The sequence below is a fragment of the Macrotis lagotis genome, chromosome 1 (assembly GCF_037893015.1).
Source record: "Macrotis lagotis isolate mMagLag1 chromosome 1, bilby.v1.9.chrom.fasta, whole genome shotgun sequence".
Lineage (NCBI taxonomy): Eukaryota > Metazoa > Chordata > Mammalia > Peramelemorphia > Peramelidae > Macrotis > Macrotis lagotis.
The window spans coordinates 282,241,833-282,265,081 of NC_133658.1; the positions used below are offsets into that span (position 1 = coordinate 282,241,833).

The window sequence follows — 23,249 nt, forward strand, 5'->3', positions numbered from 1 at the left end:
AATATAAGAAAAATAAATATTTAGAAACTAGATTGAATATACCTTGATTGCTACATATTCAAGGCATAATTTTTTTTGGATGAGACAAAAAAAACAATGAGTTATGAGGTCTCTTAAAACTCTGTAGTTATTTCTCCAGATTTAGTGCAAAATAACATTCCAAATATTCAAACCATTAGGCAAGTAAATGAAAGATTTTAATTGATGCTATTCTGTGACTGATTTAAAAAAAAAAAAAGCAAATGGCCTGAACAGAGCAGACAGGATCATCTGGCAAGCATATCCTTTCTACAAGGTTCCCATGTTTCCTCAAAATCTTGAAGTAGTTCAATAAAATGGAGTCTGTAAGCTGATAAAATTCGTAAGGATGAATAAAGTTCAGTGATGACATTGCAGGTATTGTATCAGTCTTCCTCCCTGGAGTCAAGTTGGTTTTCAGTCATCCCCTGGATTTGATAAGAGAAACCAGATTGTTCGGCATAGCTTCTTGTCCTCCTAATAATGACTCTTGGCCAATCCCATGTGATCCTAAGTCACAAGGTTAGCTTTTAAACTTTCTCCAAGCACAACCAACAAACTACCTGCTCTACTCCCATGATCTAAGGCCCTGGGTAAGGAAGAAGTGAGCCATGAAGCAAATGGCTTGCTATCCTATAGCATTGTATTCAATAGTAAGTAGGGGAATGATGTGTACAAGAAAGGATATATGCATATGTATATTAGTGTTGTGTACACATGCATTGTTGGATATGACTTTGGAGCTAAATAAAGAACATAGATTTATCTATGAAAGTTAAGATGCACTAATTATGGGCCTATGGCCAAATATCTATATTTTTTAAAATACACTCTTTTAAGAGTATATATATATATATATATATATATATATATATATATATATATATATATCTTTACTCTTTTAAGAGTAAAATTTAGTCAGGTATTAAAGAGTTCTTTGGCAGAAAATATTGAGGAAATAAAGTACTGCCTTAGATCATATAAGCTATTGTAATTCAGATGCTTGCCAAAGCTCAGTGCCAATGATTGTATTAATATACTATTAATATCCAAACACAATGTTTGGGACCCTGAAAAGGGATAGAATTACCTGAAATGTCAATAAGGATAATTTGCCTTACTCATAATGGAAATATTACAAATAGAGGAGTGATTTATTTATTTACAAGATATGCAAATTGTTCTGAGGATATCTGTCCTTCCTAGGACACTGATAAATTAGGTACCATACCATTACTGAGTTTTCCCAGCCAGTGTGTTACAGTTTTTATAATACAGAGGACAGAACAACTTTTATGATAGTCTTCATGGGGTCATGAAATAGGTGATTATAAACAAAATGATTTTGGTCTTTTACAGTGAGTGCTCTTCATACCCAAACTGAAGTGTTCATTTGGCCTGCTGGGGTGATCTTCCCTTACTGTTGCTGTTGGTTTGTCAGGTTCTTGCAAGGCCAGTCTTCTCAGGAAACTGTACAAATCATACTGGATTTTTGATCTTTAAGTGATTGTGATTTCTGAAGTTCTCTTGAAATTCTTCTTTTAATTCCTAATAAATAGAGGTCTCGATCAAATTTGCCAGCAGCTAGAGGAATGCTGAAAACAAAAAAAACCTGTGATATAGATCTGGCTTCTTAATTTCAGAACCTGAATATAATTTAGATTGTGTAAGAGCTAAAATAAAATGAGATTTCTTTCCCTTTGGCACATGCATACATTTTCTGGTGACTTTATAAAGGGCTCTGTGGTTGAATACAAGTGGCAGTGGTCTCCAAACACTTCCAACTGGGTATGTATATTTGCTTATTTAGTACATACATGTTCCCCATGAATTGTATTTGAGTGAGGGGGGCTATGCTGAGTCACAGCCTCACTTTCTCCTCTGGTGGATCCAGTGGCCAGAAATGAATCAGAGTGAGTGGAAATGGCCCTGGATGTGAGGCAATCAGGGTTAAGTGAACTGTTCAGGGTCACACAGCTAGTCTAAGACTGGATTTGAACTCAGATCCTCCTGACTCCAGGACCAGTGCTCTGTCCACTGTGCCACCTAACTGCCCTGCAATGAGTGCAAAAGAGAATGGGTTGATCAAATGTATCAAAGGGGCCCCAATTTGGGAGACCATTTTTCTTACAAAATACATCAATAACTTTTCTTTCTGGTCCTAGCTATCTTAGCTTTCCAATGTTCAAGGTAAGCCTGATTAACCAAATGTAAGTGTATACTGTGTTCAAAGTAGTAGACTTGGTTTTAAGAGGAAAAAATATGAAAACAAGCTTTAAACTGTCCATTTGCAATGAGTTATATTAGAGATAATTTTGAGTTGACCTCTTACTTTCCTGAGATAAAAGAATCTCTCTCTCTCTCTCTCTCTCTCTCTCTCTCTCTCACACACACACACACACACACACACACACACACACACACAGTATATATCCTCATAAAATTATAATCCATGAGATTCAAAATGCAACTTAAATTTTTAAAAAAAAAACAAGATTTTTGAGTGGAACAAAAAAAGATCTGCACTTTTTGCAGGGTATTACACATACACAATTCAAATAAATCAACATAAAATAGTGACTTCAACTCGGGCTAATTATTAGCTCATGATAGTGGTATCTCTGATTTACACATTTCTAAAATGTGACAATGAGACTGAACTTAAATCAAGTCAAATTCCAAATTCAAACACCAACCCCTAAGGAACTGAGAAAAATCAATTCTCTGGAAGGCCTGACCCCAAGATCAGATGATGTGACCCCTGGTAAAAAAAGAAATGCATATATAGGACACTGACTTGTCTCTCCCAGGTTTCACTTTTACTCGGAACAGACCATATACTGGACGGTGATCAGAAGTCTTGATTACTGGACAGGAAGAATACTTGACTGCGTAGATGTCATCTTTTTGACGGCTTTTATAGACAACTCGGTCCTATAGGGAGAAATTAAAAGAAAGGTAGAGAAACTAAGGAATACCATAGAAACTCATGGACTGCTCACCTTTCGTTTCTTTTTTTATATATATTTTTTCCTTGTTTTTTGTTTGTTTGCTTTTTTTGGCAAGGCAATGGGGTTAAGTGACTTTCCCAAGGTCACAGTGTCTGAGGTTGGATTTGAACTCAGGGCCTCCTGACTCCAGGGCCTGACTCTGTCCACTGCACCACCTAGCTGCCCCCACCTTTCATTTCTTTTAAAAAAAATTTTAAGATAAATTTTGTTTGGTCAAATCTGACCTCAGACCCTTAATAACTGCCGGACTGTGTGACCTTGGGCAAGTCACTTAACCCTATTGCCTTAAATAAAATTTTTTTAAAAAAAGATTTTATTTGTACTTCACCTATATTCCCTAAATACATCATTCTTCCTCACCTCTCTTGACAGCTATCATTTGATAAATGAGAAAAAGAAGAAAATAAGAAGTTCAGCATATCAACCAAGTCTGACAACATCTGCAATGTGCCATACTTATAGTGTTCCCATCTGTACAAAGAAAGGATGGAGGTGTATTCTCCTACCTTTTCTTTGGGACCCAGTTAGATTATTATAATTTCACAGCTTTCAGGGTTTTTTTAGGTGTTTTTTAGCAAGGCAAATGGGGTTAAGTGGCTTGCCCAAGGCCACACAGCTAGGTAATTATTAAGTGTCTGACACCGGATTTGAACCCAGGTACTCCTGACTCCAGGGCTGGTGCTTTATCCACTGCGACACCTAAGCCATCCCAGCTTTCAGTTTTTGTTATTTTTTTTTCTTCTTTATATTGTTATGGTCACTGTGTACACTGGTTTCCTGTCTTTTTTTTTTCTTTCATTTCATATAAGTTCATAAAAGTCTTTCTGTTCTTCTCTATATTCATCTTCTCTTACACTACAGCAATATTCCATTACATTCATAGATTTTAACTTGTTTAGCAATTCTTCAATCAATGGATATGTACCTAGTTGTTAGCTTGTTGATACTGTAAAAAGTATTAAAAGTAATATTGTAATATATATGTGAACTTTCTTTTTGTTTAATCTCCTTAAGATATATATCTAGCATTGGGATCTTTCATTGAAAAATCATGGACATTTTAGTTACTTTCTTAGTATATTCCAAATTGTTTTCCAGAATGAATGGACCACTTTGGAGTTTCACTAACAGTGCATCAATGTACCTATCTTTCTTTCTTTTTTTTTTTTTTACAAGGCAAATGGGGTTAAGAGGCTTACCCAAGGCCACACGGCTAGGTAATTATTAAGTGTCTGAGGCCGGATTTGAACTCAGGTACTACTGACTCCAGGGCCGGTGTTCTATCCACTGTGCCACCTAGCCACCCCAATGTACCTATCTTTCTACAACTTCTCCAGCATTGACTATTTTCACCTTTTATCATTTTTGCCAGTTTGCTGAGTTTGAAGTGAAACTTCAGAGTTAGTCTGATTTGAAGTATCAATGATTTGGGAGCAATCTTTGCTAAGATTATTAATATTTTAATAATTCTTCCAAATGTCATTTATACCCTTTCACTACTTATACAAAGGAAATTATTTGGATCTGAAAATAAATTTTGGGTGATTTCCCTATAAACATACCTTCATTTGAGATAATTACTGTAAATATTTTTGCCCAATCAATCACTTCCCTTTTTTAATCCTAATTAAGTAGATTTTGTTTTTGCAAAAGTGTCCAATTTGATCTTATTGAAATTATCTATTTTATCTTTTGTGTTCACTTTTTGTTACTTATTTGGCTAAGAATTTCCCCCCGGGGGGCGGCTAGGTAGCATAGTGGATAAAGCACCAGCCTTGGAGTCAGGAGTACCTGAGTTCATATCCAGTCTCAGACACTTAATAATTACCTAGCTGTGTGGCCTTGGGCAAGCCACGGAACCCCATCTGCCTTGCAAAAACCTAAAAATAAAGAATTTCCCCCCAAGGGGCAGCTTGGTGGTGCAGTGGATAGAGCACCAGCCCTGGAGTCAGAAGTACCTGAGTTCAAATCTAGTCTCAAGCACTTAATAATTTTTAATAATTACCTAGTTGTGAGGCCTTGGGCAAGCCACTTAAACCCCATCTGCCTTGCAAAACCCTAAAAATAAAGAATTTCCCCCCAAGGGGCAGCTTGGTGGTGCAGTGGATAGAGCACCAGCCCTGGAGTCAGAAGTACCTGAGTTCAAATCTAGTCTCAAGCACTTAATAATTTTTAATAATTACCTAGTTGTGAGGCCTTGGGCAAGCCACTTAAACCCCATTTGCCTTGCAAAAAAACCTAAAAAAAACCCCAAACAAACAAAAAACAAAACAAAACAAAAACAAGAATTTCCCTTCAACCATGGCAGTGAAAGAAAGGGACTGATCAGGCTCTTTTCTAATTTTGTTGCTCCCCTTTCACTTTTTTTTTTTTTTTTTTTTTTTTAGGTTTTTGCAAGGCAAAGGGAGTTAAGGGGCTTGCCCAAGGCCACATAGCTAGGTAATTATTAAGTGTCTGAGACCCAATTTGAACCCAGGTACTCCTGACTCCAGGGCCGGTGCTTTATCCACTACCCACCTAGCTGCCCTGCTCCCCTTTCACTTTTAATGTTCTACTGTGTAAAACAAATATTGCTCATCTCAAACCATTTCAGGACTTCACTCTGTGGAATTTATTTCATTTGAAAAAACATTCCATTGAAACTTTAGGAGAAAGGAGTTGTATTCAAAGATTAGGACTGTGGCTCTGTCTTAAATCTACCTTTGAATAAAAAAAATCCATTTCTTTACTAATATTCATTGCTGATTCTATTCAATGTATCACTGACAAGCAGGATAGCTACATGCATAGATCTATGTGTTCCACTAGTTAAACTTTAACAGTTATATAATATAGCCAATGGTTGCTTAATTTTTGTCCACTCATGAAATGACCATTTTAAGTACAGAAAGAAAATATAGTACAGCAATTTATAGTACAGAAAGGAAAGGTCCTAAAGCTGAGGGAGCAGGGAAAGTTAAGTCAACTTGTACCTAACAGACATTTCATATATTTAGACATTAGTTTTCTTATGCAAAGGAAACTGATTTTTGAATTATGAAATATCTTTGATAATAACATTAGTCTAATGAAATCAATCTGATTCTATGGCACCAAGAAAAAAATACCATTGGCTAAAATTCTAGGTGGTTTCTACATAATGGTGTTTTTATTCTTAGAATCATTGTGACAGCCAAGAGTTCATCCATGTGTATAGATTTTCCAGCTGGATATCAATTTTGGAATTAAATAGGCTAAGTAAGGTCCGGGTTTCTTCAAATAATAAGTATTTGTTTTGGCAGATAGCCATGAGAAGTGCTATCCAATGTGTCATACTCAGAAGGAAAACTAAATCAATGAAAATGCACATATAGGATAGCCATGTACAATGGAAACACTATGAGCTCCAGGAATAGAAATCTACAGTACAACACTGAAAAAAAAGATACTACCTCCCTAGTAGGAAGGGTAAGGAATGAAGACCTCTTACTGTATAAGAAGGCGTCCTCTGCTTGGAAGTGCTATCATAGCTGTCCTTTCCAACATCAAATTTGTATGAAGGGAAAAAGTGAATGTCTGCTTCCCTGAACCCCTTGAAGATGGATCCTGTTAGGAAGAAAGCCAAGGCAAGGATGGTAAAGACTATTCCAAGGTTCTGCCTTTGTATTCATTAAGCCCTTCAGGCCAAAATAACTTACTCTTCCAAAGTTTAAAAATAGAAAAAATAACAATACCACTTGCCTTTCTTCATTTCTTTAATAAGCTGATCATGCTCAAGTAGCTCTGACATGTTCATCTCCAGATTCTGTTTCAGGATTGACTCTACTGCCATCCGTCCACCATTCAGTCGAAAGTTAAAGTCTCCGAACCAGAACACTTCATCAAATCGACTTGTGACATCCACTGAAGCAAATGTTAGAATGTTCATTAATGTCATATTCCTAGTTGAGCATCTTAACACCGAAAAGTTTCAGATCCTGACTTTTAGTCATGAATTAAAAACAAACTAGCAAAGATACTTACTATACATAAAGCCTCGATTGGCCAAACAAGACTTTCAACAGTTATTCATTAAATTCTAAGGACTAGCTATCTAGAGAAAAGGAAAACCAGTTGTGGAACTGACAGGGAATCTTGTCTAGATCTGTGGCAAAGTGGTAAGAGTGAATGTTTGCTTAGCTATGCAATGGCATACTATTTTGTAGAGTACCCCTGTAATTTAAATGCACAGAAAAATCCACACTAATACAAAAAAAACAAGGGTTATGAAGAAGTTTCAAAATAGAACTTAAGTTTCTAATAATTAAGTAAAATATTTTTAACAAACATTCAAAAAATGCAAATTAAAATTGAGATATACCTCACACTCTTTAAATTGGCAAAAATAATTAGAAGCAACAAAAATAAATTCTGGCAGGGATCTAAATTCTGGCAGGGATCTGAAGGAACAAGCTTAATCATTCATTCCCAGAGGTATTTTAAATCTGTAGAATCTTTTTGGAGAACAATTTGATAGTATGTATTAAAAGTTACAAAATTTATTATAAGATCTGACCGAATAAATTCATTAATGGGAACAGATCTTTTTAAAAGAGCAACTGTTCTAAGATTTTCCTAATCCAAAGATTATACAAAAGAGAAAAAAAGAACCAAAAGAACAGATTATATTCTAATTACAATCAAATAAGAGGAAAAGTGAATGGAAGTGAATAGGCAAAGATCCTCATGAGAACTTCTGAAAGAATGATTGGAGGACTGTAATACATGTTGAAAAGAACTTAAAATCAAACAGTTCCTAACCAAGTTTAGTTGGTTCTACTGATCTTCAATGTCATTTTAACAAAATAACTTATATTTTAACATTTATATAAAACATTGAAATTTTTTAATCTCCACCGGTTTTTTCTTTCACTTAAAATAATCACAGTACATCCAATGACAAGTTACGGGATTATAACCAAATTAAGATACTAAAAAAGGCTTCCTGATTAGCCTGAATAAGTTACTATTTCTGTATCTCAATTTTTCTTCTGCCAAATGGTATAATATTAACAATGAGTATGGACCTTGCAGACACTTGGGGCTAAGATTTAAAATTATGCCCTCTCATAGTTTGTGATAAGAAGGTTAATAGGCTAAACTATTGTTTTTTTAGAATATCAATATATATATATATATATATGAATGAGACGAGTTTGCTACAAATTATTTCAACAGGTTTTTTTCATTTCTACACTTGTTGATCTTGAAATTATTTCCCCAAGTGCCCTTCCTTGTTTTGCACTTTTATATACCTATATTAATATTCCTATCTCTATTACCCCTTGTGCCCATAGTAGATTATATGGGCTCATTTAATGATTCATTTAAATTTTGATTCATTTCTATTGCCCTGCAAAGGGCTCGGAACACAACAAAAGCTTAGTGAGTGCTTACTGCACTGCATTTTAATGAAAAAAAAAGGTTAATTTTTCTATTATACAACTTCCTAAGGCACAACAGAAGATATGCTTTCTGCTTAAGTTGCTAAGTAATTCATAAAAATTAAACAGAGAAAAAAGTCCTATGTTAGAATTTTTTAAAAATGTGCATTTAGGGGCAGCTAGGAGGCACAATGGATAGAGTACCAGCCCTAGAATCAGAAGGACCTGAGTTCAAAACCGAATTCAGACACTTAATAATTACCTAGCTATGTGACCTTAAGCAAATCACTTAACCCCATTGCCTTGCAGAAAACAAAAACAAAAAAATATGCATTTATATTTGAATACTCACAGGAACTAGATCGATATGGGTTTGTATCTGGGACATTCTTAGGAAGTGTAAGTGTTTGGATAGTTTTACTGTAGTCTAATAGTCGATCAGATACCTTCCCATCACCAGCTACAAAAAAAGAATTAAAGAAGATGTATGATGCATAAAGTCTAGATACTCTTTGGGCATTTAAAGTATAATGCACTTAAAGACAAAAACTTCTGGGTCACAATGATTCTATTTTCAAAATTTGATCTAAGCTAGCAAAACATACAAAGTTTGGGGATTTAAACTAGAATGTATCCCCTATTTCCACCCCCAAAATTAATTCCCATTATGCTGACTTGACAACTGAGTTTAAATTACCAGGTATCTCAAAATTTGGGGTCTAGTCTTTGATTTTTGTTTTGTTAGTATGCAGAAACCTTGAAACAATAGTCATAAATTTTATGACAGAATTTCAGATCTGTCAGAAATTACAAGGCATCAATTATGAAGAGCCTAAACCCCTCATTTTACTTTTTATTTTATTTTTAGGTTTTTGTAAGGCAAACGGGGTTGAGTGGCTTGCCCAAGGCCACACAGCTAGGTAATTACTAAGTGTCTGAGACTGGATTTGAACCCAGGTACTCCTGACTCCAGGGCCAGTGCTTTATCCACTATGCCACCTAGCCCCCCCCATTTTACATAAGGAGAAACTGAGGCCAAAAGGGCAAGCGATTTATCTAAGATCATAAGTGGCAGAGCTGAGAATGTAATTCAAGTCATGTGACTCTCACACATTGGTGTTTTTTCTGTTATCACTGTCTTGTGCCATTTAACTATATAAAGAAAATTGTCTTCATTAAGATTATAGGACACCAAAACTAACCCCCACCCACCCACCAACGCCCCATGCAAGTATTCATGGAGTGATTTTTCAGGAGAATGGGAAAGAGCTTAAAAAGAGGATTCTGAAGAGTTGAACTATGATGGTTTACATGTCCCAATTATTTAACCTTTTGGAAAATAGCACAATTTCTCTAAGGTCTCAAGAAGTCAAAATGGCTATTTAGCTTTTTTTTGAGGGTTAAAAAAAATTGGTGGTGCAAGAAAAGTTTCAAGTGAAGGTGGGGAAAAATTGTAAAATTCAAAAGCTTACAAAAAATGGTAGGTAGAAACTATTATTATATATAATTGGAAAACAAAAAAAATAAAGTTTCAACAAAAACCCATGCAATGCTATGATGGGTAATAGATAATCATGCAGAAAATTTGGTCATTATTACTGTGGTTCCCTCAAGAACTAGTTTCCCAAATCTGAAGATATCTGATGGCTTAAATTGAATTGCCAAGGTCTGCCCAACGGTTAATTTGTTTGTTTGTTTTTTTTTGGAGGGGGTGGTTTAGCAGGAGGAAAGAATGGTAATATTTGTTCTAAAAAGTTAAGTTCCACAATAGATAGAATGCCAGATCTAAGGTCAGGAAGATCTGAGTTCAAATCTTACCTTAGATACTTACTATGTGTGACCCTGGATAAATCACATCCTGTTTCAGTTTCTTCTTGTGTAAATGAAGTTAGTAACAGAATCTACCTCACAGAGTTGTTGTAAGGATAAACTAAGAAAATATTTGTAAAGTATATATAAATGCAAGCTATTATTAAATTATAGAACTTTGGAAATTTAACTATATTAGATCTAATGCTGAAGATGAAATCATTGTGACATAGTAATTCACATTCACTTTTAAGTTCATTTTTCTTTACTATAAAAAAAAAAATGTCCAGAACTTGTTTGAATAAGAAAATCAAGGCCTTTTTCTGACTTTTCCTACCATGGGATCCTCTAGGCATTATATATTTTTGGCAGTGAGAGTAGGAAAGTCTTAGTTCTCTTCCTCACATTTCAAAAAAAGGATATATCTGAAATATGATTTTTGGAACAATTAAAGTATATTGCATAAATTAGTTATGTGTTTTTACACAGTTTTTACAAAGTTAGGTTTTTCTGAATTCATAAGCTGCATTTATTTTTTATTTATTTTTTTTAGGTTTTTTGCAAGGCAAATGGGGTTAAGTGGCTTGCCCAAGGCCACACAGCTAGGTAATTATTAAGTGCCTGAGACCGGATTTGAACCCAGGTACTCCTGACTCCAAGGCTGGTGCTTTATCCGCTACGCCACCTACATAAGCTGCATTTATTAAATTTAGTTCAACTTAAATATTTTTTGAAGTTTCTACAATATCTGAGGCATAATGCCAAGATCTGGGGATACAAAAACAAAAATGTCCAATCCTCAAAAAGTCCACCAAGACAATATGTATTGGGGTGGCTAGGTGATGCATTGGATAGCTCACTGGCCCTGGAGTCAAGAGTACCGGAGTTCAAATCCGGGCTCAGACATTTAATAATTATCTAGCTGTGTGTCCGTGAGCAAGCCACTTAACCCCATTGCCTTGCAAAAATCTAAAAAAAAAAGAGATTGTATGTATTAGAACAAATGGCTAGCATATCTATCCAGAGTCAGGAGATCATCAGACTAATGTAATGTATTGAAGATGTTGCCTAAACTACTCCTTGAAGGAGTGCAGGATTCTAAAGTGCTGAGATGAGGTGGACTCTTCATTTAACAATTGAGGAATCCATTAATATAAAAACATTCAATAGTTTTATGAATGTCAAACATGAGTAACTAAATGGTACTGTACATAAATTATTCAAGTACAGAGATGAAAGCAATAAGTTGTTTTTAAAACAGAACAATTCGACTTACAAGTGAAGTGAGACGTGATAAAGAGAAAGGAGGTGCCAAAAAAGGTAAAGCTGACTCCCAATGACCCTTTGGTTTTTATCTGAGACACAATTCGAGTTGTTACTGTTGAATACTCTACCTCTGTATGTGGGAAGGAGAGAAAAAGAACAAAATTACTTTCCTATTTACACTCTTTAGTTTATAATATTGTTGCTTTTTCAATCTTTCCCAAGGCAGCATGTCTAACAAGTTTACCAAAAAAGGTTTACTCATTCTTTCCAGCAGGCAAGAAGGGGTTATCTTACCCCAACACTAAATCACTCTAGACAGCTATATTCTGATCACTGTGTTTACTTTTTTAGAATTCTCCTGCCTTTACCCTCACTGGCAAGATATCAGTTACTGGGATTTCTACTTCTATGAGCTCTACCTCTCCACCTTCTAATTTGTTGTATCCATGCTATTTTTAGTTAGACAAGGAGAACACTGAGCAAGACAAGTGAAACAAACTTAGTGGTTTCAATAAATAAACTGAGTAAAAAGGTCTCTAGGAACTCTTTTAAAGAATAAAGTATATTGACTTCAACCTCTGTCATTTTGGCAGCTCAGGGATCTTTTTTGCTTTACATTCCACAGTTATGTTTCCAAATGGCTGAAGTAGCTCCAGATCTGAAGACTAAGGAAGTAAGAAGTTATTGAGTAATCAACATTCAGTCAAGTATTGAGTCTCTAATAGTAGTTGCCTAGGGTAAAAATCTGGAATAAGGATTGACTTTTTTAATGAACCTTGTTTTTTTAAAATACAAAGTCTTCTAGAGCCTAAAAGAAACTAATTCTATTACAGTACTGCATTTCTTTAAGCAATTCATTATAAACAAATTTACTGTTATAAGAACATGCATATAAATGCTGTTCTTTAATGTTTGGGGGTTTTTTTTAGGTTTTTGCAAGGCAATGGGGTTAAGTGGCTTGCCCAAGGCCTCACAGCTAGGAATTATTGAGTGTCTGAGGCCGGATTTCAACTCAGGTCCTCCTGACTCTAGGGCCGGTGCTCTATCCACCTAGCTGCCCCCAGAATCTTAAATTCCATCGACAGGTAGTATTAATACTATCCTCCTTTAATTCCAATTTTCTTTCACTACTTATTTCATACCTGAACAGAACCAGATGAGGTCCCTTCTTATAAAAACTGACATGTATAGGACTCCATGGGCAGCTGAATACAACATTACATAGTGAGGTCCCAATGTTTCCTGTAGCCGGATCTCCCATTCCCGCCTGTAAGAAAGTAAAAACAACAAATCTACACTTCAGTTCCAAAATGACATAAAAAATACAACTAAATAAGAGACTTTCTATTCTGTCTTCATAATAGAAGAGCAAACTGGCAAAATATTGACAATGTTAAGAATCAAACTACTGAGTTTTCTTCATTAAGTCATTGTGGGATGGAAACCTACAACCACAACAACAAATCTAAACTATTTTTAATCAAAAGGAAACACTGACAATAAAATTCTGGCGATGAATTTACTTGTCATTTTCAGTCTCATGAAAAAGTTAAAAAGAAGCTTTTTATTATAAAAGGAAAAGGAGGGGCGGCTAGGTGGCACAGTGGATAGAGCACCAGCCCTGGAGTCAGGAGTACCTGAGTTCAAATCCGGCCTCAGACACTCGATAATTACCTAGATGTGTGGCCTTGGGCAAGCCACTTAACCCCATTCCCTTGCCAAAAAGCCCCTAAAAAAAACCAAACAATAATAAAAATAAAAAAAATAAAAGGAAAAGGATTAAGCTTCTATGAAAAGTATGAACCATAACTAAAAAAAAGAGGCATCTCTGTTCTAGGACTTTCTGTGTTCAGAGATTATTAAATTTCTAAGCCTTTTGTTGATGACTTGGCAACCTGGCAAAAATGTCAACAATTTGGGAAAAACAATAAAATTCTAATAGTGTACCCAAACCAGATTAGATTTCCTTGTGGATCTTAAAATGAATGCATCAAAATCTAATACACCCATAATAAAGTTTTTATCTATATAATATGAAACTTTAACCCAGAATCATGGAACAAGTATCTGAAAATTACACAGGAAAATCAAGAATAAAATTCAGAAATCAAAGTCAAAAGTTAAGAAATGACAGGCTAGGCTTCTTTCTTTTTTTAGGGTTTTTTTCCCAAGGCAAATGGGGTTAAGTGGCTTACCCAAGGCCACACAGCTAGGTAATTATTAAGTGTCTGAGTCTGGATTTGAACTCAGGTACTCCTAACACCAGGGCCAGTGCTCTATCTACTGTGCTACTTAGCCTCCCCTAGACTAGGCTTCTAACTGAATACCCAATGTTTTTCCTTTAGTCATTATTTTTTTTTTTTTTTAGATTTTTCAAGGCAATGAGGTTAAGTGGCTTGCCCAAGGCCACACAGCTAGGTAATTATCAAGTGTCTGAGACCGGATTTGAACCCAGGTACTCCTGAGTCCAAGGCTGGTGCTTTATCCACTACGCCACCTAGCGCCCCCCCCTTAATAATTTTTTTAAAATTTTATAACAATCACTTCCATAAGAAAAAAGAAGGGGAAAGGAAGTAGAATATTTTGCTTTTAATATCACAGTTTGGTCATTAAAGAAAAGATAAGAAGACTGGGTATGCCCAGCATCTAACACAGAGCCTTTCACATAGCAGATACCCTCCTAAATTCTTGTTCTGTGAGTGGCATTTATCCACTATCTCAGATAGCATTTAGTTTCAACAGAAAAGTTGAGCTTAAACAGATCTTCTAGCTTGTTTGTAACTAGCAATTTTCTGGCTTTTAGTCTGGCAAATACAAATTATAGTGAGAATTGGAAAAGAGAAGAAAAAATGTTGAGAGAGAGGGGCACATGAAATAAAGCTAACAAGTAAATTGTTCTTATTTACATTGGCTATTGTACCTGTCTGAACAGCCTTCCTGTACTCCTAAAACGTACATGTCCTGGACATAGTCAGTTTCAGAGGGTAATAACAAGTCATCCAGGTTATTTGGAAGTTCCTGAATAAAAGTTGAACAAGCTTGTTAGACCAAAGGATAAAATGACAAGCAGCAACATAAAGACTTATAAAAGGACAATCAAAAATGCAGAAAAAGTATGTAAGTATATAAAGAAGTATATAAGTATAAGTATATAAAGTATATAAACCACAATTTACCCTTTCATTAGAGGATCATAAACATCCCATTTTTTTTTTATTGGGATGTGGGTCCCAGATTATCTTTTTTTTTTTGGTTTTTGCAATTTAATGAGGTTAAAGTGACTTGCCCAAGGTCACACTGCTGGTAAATATTAAGTGTCTGAGCCCCATTTGAACTTGGGTCCCCTTGGCTTCAGGGCCAGCGTTCTACTCACTGTGCCACCGAGCTGCCTATCATATTTATCTTTTAACCAAAGGTGACCCCAAGAAGATAAATGACTAGCTTAAGGTCAAAGAGCAAACACTTGGGAAAGCTTACAAAGTAACAAAATTTTTTCAGTTTAAAAATACAATTATATCTAATCAAGCAAATTTCTAGTTCCAGGCCTCAGAAGAGTTCCCTCATCTGTGAAATGAGGGAGGGATCTGGACTAATCTTCAAGGTCTCTTTATACTCTGACATTCTATATTTTATGTTTTCAAACACAGGTAATGCATTCCACAAATTTTCAGGGTAACTGAAAACTAAGCCTTTAGAGAAAATGGGTCCACTACAAAGATGGAACTGGCAAATATTAACACCATAATTGCTGTTCTCTCAAAATTGTTCTTTTCAACTTTTTTATATTAACATTTACTATAGAACTTGAATTAAGAGTTTGAACAATAAGGGCAATCCTTAAACCTCGTGGTCATAGCCAGCTAGTAGATCTATTTTTAGTAAGAACAATCAGACCTTTCATTTTTAAGGCATAAAACATTCTGACTTTAAGTACTATTACACTAGATCCTGTTTTAACAAAGGAGACCAATGACTTGATTCAGATTATTAATTTCAGAAGGAAACATGAAACACAACTTCTAAAATACACATTTCATGTACAAAAATAACAAACTTTCTCCTGCATTCTGAAAATGTTTTATTCCTGGTGGGAAATTGATCAAGATGATAAGTGGTTTTACCAAGTCTCATAATGAAATCTCAGAATTAAATATTTTTCCAGTTGGATTAAATCTGGAGCAGTGGCAAATTTTCCATCATTGATCTATTCCATTAATCTGTTATGAATGGATATGATAGGGAAAATAGTACTTTCTTTGTTCTATTTCACACAAGCCAAGACTTTTGTTATTTATTAACACTAAATTATCAATTTTTGCAGCACCCTATCTAAGTAAGTGACCAGGCAGTTAGTACACTGTTTTTTTTTTCCCATGTGAGATAACTAGTTAAAAAGACAATCATATTGTTTTCCTCTGGTAGATTAATCAAGTAGCAGGTCACAGAAGAGAATTAACAAATTTCCGGTTGTCAGTCACATTTGTAATTCTACCCAACAAAAGATTTCACTATATATGAATTTTCCTTCTGTTCTGATTCTCCCCTATCACTTCTACAAGCAGTAAAATCCCTTTAAGATCAAATTCAATTAATCCAACCTTTTGGCCCTGCATGTTCCATGTGGCCACAAAGAGTCCCAAGTTCCGATCTGGAAAGTATCTATTTAGTTCATCTCCTCCCAATAAGGCACCGCTACCTAAAAGGCTTCCTTCCATGTAGCTCCTATAAAAAGAATGAAATAGGCTAGGTTCAAAATAATTAGGAGTAAATTCCAGAAATGGTACAGATCTTCAGAGGAGAAATACAGCAAAAACATCCAAGTATATACTCTCTTAGAGAGATGTAACCAAATTCTTAGCTAAGATCAATGCTGAATAGTATAATTTCTTCTAAAAAGGATCACAAAACTTCCTTTTAAGACATCAGGTTTTTTTAACCAAATTTGTTAACAGAAACAACTACAAAATAAGGGAGTGATTGAGTGACTGACTTCATGAAAATCTGATATTCAAAGTTCTAAATTTAACACTATATATATATTAGAGGATGATTTTTTTTATACATTATAAAATTCTTCACTTTTCCAAATAACTCATCCCAATTTTCCTTTGAAGATTTCATTCCTTTTGTAAATTTAAAATAAGATTTGACTTTCAAAAAATCAACTCACCTTCAACATTTTTCAAAATAAGGCCCTCTCTCTCTCTCCACACACACACACACACACACACACACACACACAGACACACACACACACACACACACAACTTGTTTCCTGAATTGTTTTTCAAACAGTCAGAAAACAATAGTTTAGCAGAGATTTTCCTACAACTCATTCCCATCCCTCTTCCTGGTTATGTCCTTCACACATTTCTGCTGCCCAAAGGCACTTTCTAAGTCTAACTCCGTGTCTGGTAACAGATAAAAGACCATTTTTGCTGTCTAAGATAGAAGACAAAAAAAAACTGTTCAATTCTCTTTCATTTTAAAGCTCAGAATAAGTTTCACAATAATTCAACCTTGAGCATATGTTTTGGGTGATAGTCTCTGAGTCATATCAATATTGGTAAGAACATTGGCCTGAGAGTCATATTCCATTTCTGGTTCTGCTACTAATTCATGGTGTGACCTTGAGTCAGTCACAGTCATTAAGTGTTTACTATGTTTTAGGAATTATTCTATAGAATTGGCAATGAGAAAGAAAACTTTCACTCTTTGCAGATGATATGATAGTATACTTAAGGTATATATGATGATAAACTTTTAAGGTATAACCTTAAAAAATCAACTAAAAAACCACTTAAACAATTAACAACTTCAAGCAAAGTAGTAGGATATAAGAAAAATCCAAATGAATCATCAGCATTTCTGTTTCCCAAAGGCAAGAGATAGAAAGAGAAATTTCATTAAATAAATTAAATAGACAACAAAAAATACTTGGAAATCTACCTATATGAACACAATTACAAAATACTTTTCACAAAAATAGTCAGATCTAAACAATCGGAAAAACATCAGGTTTAGGTTAGGCGAGTTAATTTAATAAAAATGACAATTCTACTCAAATTAATTACTTATTCAGTGCTATACAAACTACCAAAAAAACTATTTTACAGAGCTAGAAAAAATAGTAACAAAATTTATCTGGAACAACAAAAGGTCAAGAATGTCAAGGGAAATGATGGAAAAAAATGCAAAGGGAGGTAGCCTAGCTATATTAGATCCAAAACTCTATTATAAAGCAGCAATCATCTAAACTCCCCAGTACTGGTTAAGACACAGAGTAATGGATCAGTGGATTAGAGTAGTTACAACAGAACTGGTAGTAAATGACTATAATAATCTGTTTGACAAACCCAAAGACCCTAGCCCCGAGGATAAGAAATCACTATTCAACAAAAACTGCTAAGAAAACTGAAAAATAGTATGATAAAAACTGAACACAGAAACACAACTCACAGCCTATACCAAAAATAAAGTCAAAGTAGGCATAGGATTTAGATATAAAGCAGAGACCGATTAAGAAAACAAGAAATCCTCTGTTGGATCTATGGAGAGGGGAGAAATTTATGACCAAACAAGAAATAGAAAACATTATAAACTGCAAAATGGAGGATTTTTGACTATATTAAATTAAAAAGGTTTTGTATTAATAAAACCAATGCAACCAAGATTAGAAGGCAGAAATCTGGGGAAACAATTTTCATAGCAGTGTTTTCTGATAAAGGATTCATTTCTAAAATATACAGAGAACTAAATCAAATTTATAAAATTATATGTCATTCCCCAATTGATAAATGGTCAAAGGATATGATCAGGCAGTTTTCAGATGAAGAAATTAAAATCAAATATAGTCATATAAAAAAAAAGGAATTGTGTTAAATACTGGGGAAAAAAATAAAACAAAAACCTGGAGTCTGCCCCCAAGGATTTCACATTCTAATGGAGTTCTCATTCTACTGTGGCAATTTAATTTAGGTAAAATCTTTCTGGATCACTAGGTTTCAGATTACACAACACTAAAATGGGATGTTTAGACTAGTTTTCCCTAAGGTTTCCTACAAGTTCTGAGTTGTAAAGATGTGGTGGAATTTACTAGGAAACTAATGCAATACCTAAACGCATAAGATTCTTTTAACTGACAGAGGAAATGGAATGGAATGCAATCATTGAATAAAACTAATGTTCAGTTTTTAATTCACACATTAATATAGTATTTCCTCCCTGCTTTGGTTTAGCAGGTAAAATTCCAATGAGGACAAACAGAATTGAATGTAGTACTCACCAACAGTCAGAAACATTTCATTTCATTAAATAAAAATGTAAGCTTCTTGAGAGCAGGGTCTTTTATTTTTGTCTTTGTATCCCCAGCATTGGCATGCAGTAGGCCCTTAATAAAAGATACTTGCTGGATTGATTCAAACAGCAACTAAAAGGAAACCTCTGGAAACTTACCTAAGTGCAAATTACATAATATGCACTGTTAGCATTTTAGTACTTAGCCAATTCTTTTCACTGAGGAAAAAAAACAGATACATTTGTAGATACAATTTTTTGAGATGATCCTATATCCTGGAACCTCTAGCAAAAGAAAACATTAACCACCCTATCTTCAGCTTCTCTCACACTGACTCACTTATATCACTTTTAATTCACAAAAATATAAAATGTATTAAGGAACCAATTTAATCATAATTGCCTTGTAATGGTTTATAGAAATTTAAATGAATCAAAATTTTCTCAACCAGTCTTCTCTTGAGGAAAAGAAGAATTTACTCCAGATATTTTGCTTAACTGTTTTGAGAGGTTCAATCTAGGAGGAATGAAGTAACTATGCAATGAAGACAAAAGTATCAATACAATATTTAGAAAAGATATAAACAATATTTCTGCTAAAAACAACAAAGGAATTCTTCTAATTTTTAAAAATAACTCCACTATAAAGTGGCATGCTCATTTTAAATGAGAAATGGGCTTTAGTATGTATGCTTAGTTTCACCTGGCAGTGAACCATAGTACTATACTGGAAGCATGCTGAATCCTTTCAGGCCAGAAAACATCAATATTAATTAAATATTAAAGCTACATCTTGCCATATTACAGGAAATCATTATCCCTTAAAAGCATTCTTTAATGCAAAGATAACTTGCACCCAGCCCAGAATTTTGCAAGTAAGCCCAACAGAGCTGTTAGCTCACATAGTCTATATAAAGATGAAGAATAAGTAATAGCAGTTATCTTCAAGAAACTGATTTCATCTGTATGGGCATAATCCTCTACTAACCCAGACTGAAACCTTTCTACAATTTAGTAGATGGTATCTGAGAGTTGCTAGGGTCAAAAAACAATTATTACCTCAAGGTCAACCTAGTGATGAGGTTCTCCAAATTTTGCAAGGTTGGGTCCTTGGACTGCAGATAAAAAAATTGTCATTAGGCCTAAAATCTCTGGATGCTTTCTTAGAAAATAAGGCAACAACTCTAACTTCCTCCATCTTTCTTTGGCCCACCTCTCCAGTCATGGGACTCCAGTTGTCATTTATATAAAATCTATGGGATGAAATTTTAGAGGAGAGCACCTACCTGCTTCTGAGATCCTTTGATTGAATGGGTGTAAGAAGACTGAATGAGGACTTCACAGAGATCGTAGAACAGTTATCACAAACCAAACTGCTTTGTAATCTATCATCACTCAGGCTACTTTTAGGCCGGAGCAATTTACTTTGAGCATGATGCTTATAATTTACATAATCTGGGTCAATTTTGTTAATTGTCCTTAGGGTTTGAGATGCTACATTCAATTCCAAAGGGGGAAGTGGTAATGATGGTGATACTTTGGAAAGTCTAAATTTGTTCCCTGAAGCTGTAACCCCAGGCAGAAGCTCCAAGGAACTACTTGTCACTGTGGGAGAAATAATTTCTGAGGAGGAAAGGATTTTTTTACTATTTCCTATGTCTCCTGGTGCAGGAATATCCGGAAAAGAGGTACTCTGTAGGCTGATGAGGTTGTGAGGAGTATGCCTACTGTCATGAGGTAACGCAGTCAAAGTTGGAGGATGTGCAGTCACCTCCTGGAGGGAGCCAGATGACGAACCTGTCTCATTAGTGTCTGTCAGGCTTTCTTGGCTTGTTCTAAAACGCCTTCTCCTCCAGCCTTTCTCATCTAAGGAAAATGTTCTCTCCAGCTTTGGTTTTCTGGGTGGTTTGGGGGTGATGGATTTGACTTTCATGTTAAATTTCATTTCATCAGTCGTAAGTTTTAAAAGTCTATTGAAAGGAAAGTCTGAGGTGTTCCCACAAGGCTCATTCCTTTCAGGCAATTCATTCTTCAGCCCTGCTCCTTTGAGCACTGGGTCAGATTGTGGTCTCACACAGTCTACTGGCTGCTGAGAAACGGAATGCTTGGGATCCATTATCATTGGCTTGGTTGGCATCTTCTCAGAGTGTTCATACTCCTCACCAAGCTTGGGAGCTTGATCTTCCTGAGAAAATTCACCTTGTTAATTCACAACTTTTTCCTCTGAATATCCTGGATATGCATTTGGGTTTAGAAAGCCCAAATACAAAAGTCAAAGACCACATAGATACCTTACATAGGGGTCTGGGACAGTATAATATGGTCACAGTCAGTTGGTGCATGGTTGGAAACCTTGAAGTCATGGAGCCACAAAGAAATTTCTGAATAAAAGGGAAATGATATGCCATTAGAATTTATTAAATCATGCTAATTAATGTCAAATTTAACACAAAGGATTTTTGTAAAGATACAAGGGCATAGCATATAATCACTGAATGCCTAGGCAATGCTATGGTATCTATGTATAACGATTATTTGTAAATAGCTTTTGTAAATATATGTATAAATTTTCATATTATACTACATATATATACATACATATATATACATACATATATATATATATATGTTTTGTAAATAGCTTTACACTAAGGGTAAAATTAGACCCCAATAATATTATCACTTTAATGATGATGGCCCAACCCCACCATTGAGTGACCTGGTTCTATCACTTCGAGAGTTAGGGGCAAAACAAAAAAAAAATTCCCAAGTTTACTTTCCAAGCCTGCTATACTCTGCTCTGACAGCACCCACCTAAGCAGCGAGATGGCTTACTGGATAGACTGCTGGACTTGGAGTCAGGAGGGCCTCAGTTCAAATCCTCTTTCAGACATTTACTAATTGTGTAGCACTGGGCAAGTCATTTAAACTCTCTGATCCTCAGATTCTTCAACTGTAAAATAGCAGTACCCACTTCCCAGAATTGTTGTGAGGACCAAATGAGATAACATATAAATTGTATTGCAAAGCTTTAAGTATTATATTGTTATTAATATTATCAAATAACAAATACTTTACCTAAATACGAAGACTAGAATAAATCTGAAATCTTAACTTTCTCTTTCTTGATTATGCAACTAACCAAAATATCCATCTCCTGTAGTATTGAGGTTCTATTGTTAAGCACATACCACAGGGAAATCACTTACAAAATGGCTCCATATACACCAAAATATTGGTAGCAGCACTTTTTGTGGTAGTAAAGAAAGCTGTTGCCTCCTGGCAGGAAAATGGTCAAACTATGGCATATGAATGTAATGGATTATTATTGTCATAAGAAACAAACAACATGAATATGGAGAAACATGGAAAGCCTTTCAGGAACTGATGTAAAAATGGAAAGCCGAGAAAACAATCTATGCAAAAATTATAAAAATGGAAATGGAGCCGCTATCTTAAAATGGTACACTGATTGTTCTGAAATGATAGTGATTAAACTTATTAAAGAAAGATATGATACCTCCTCTTCCATTTCTTTACAGAGGCTAGTGTCAACAGAGAGGAAACTGCATATAACAGAATTCTATGGATTTATTTTAGTGAATTTCTCTTCCTTTTTTTCTTAAAAAAAAATCTTTGTTTATAAGACGGTTCTCTAGAAGGAATGGGGAAAAACCAGAAGACCTGAAAACAAAAGATATCAGTAAAAATCCACTTTAAAAACTTTCTCCTTTGCTTCAGATGGGAGTAACATCAGTGTTACTCTTAAAGGCAACAGCTTCCAGCTTTTCCCCCTGGTTAAGCAGTTGTCAATTCTTGCTCTTTGCTCATCAATAATTATTTTTAGCTCCTGCTGCAATTTTCTCTCCCTGAGCCTTCTTGCGGCCTTAAAACCAATAGCAGTGTCTGTCCCGGGAGTCTTCCCGTAAGGCGCAGGAGCGGCGGGCGCCGGTCGTCCGAGCCACACAGCTCCAGACGGGGCCGTGGGCACCGCAAAGGCGGGTCTCCATCCCTGGGTCTCTGAGTGCCCGCCCGTGGGTCGTGGGCCGCGGGCCCGTGGTGGGCCCGGGCTATGCCCTTCTACTTTCTGGGCGGGAAGGGCTGCCGGGAGCGTCCACGGGCACGCGCCCCCGTGGGCCGGGGGGGCCTCAGTTTACAAAGGAAGGGGCGGCTCCCAGCGCCCGCTGCCCGCGGCTCGGGGCCTGCCAGCCGCGCTTCCCCGCCGCCCGCGCCCAGGCGTACTTACCCCTCACCAACACCGCCGGGCTGCGGGCAGGAGCCGGGGGGGTTCGGGACGCGGCGGGGGCGGCCCCGGGTGCGGGGCGACGCCGGCCCGGCGGAGGGAGGCTGGCCGGGGTCGGGGGCGTGTACGGAGGGGCGCGGGCGGCGGAGGGGGTGGGGCCGCGGGGCATTCCCGCCCGGGCGCTCACCTGGCCGGACCCGCGCC

General features: G+C 36.0%; 1 protein-coding gene across 1 annotated transcript; it reads right to left on the reverse strand.

Moving 5' to 3' along the window:
* Positions 1–916: 916 nt before the first annotated feature.
* On the reverse strand, positions 917–20,965 carry INPP5E (inositol polyphosphate-5-phosphatase E). Its single transcript, XM_074210712.1, is given in 11 exon segments — positions 917–1,613; positions 2,816–2,952; positions 6,499–6,614; positions 6,750–6,911; positions 8,784–8,891; positions 11,517–11,636; positions 12,649–12,773; positions 14,427–14,524; positions 16,105–16,228; positions 20,089–20,947; positions 20,950–20,965. Coding segments are annotated over 11 exon segments (1,989 nt in total). The 5' UTR covers positions 20,957–20,965; the 3' UTR covers positions 917–1,480.
* Between the last annotated feature and the right edge of the window lie 2,284 nt (positions 20,966–23,249).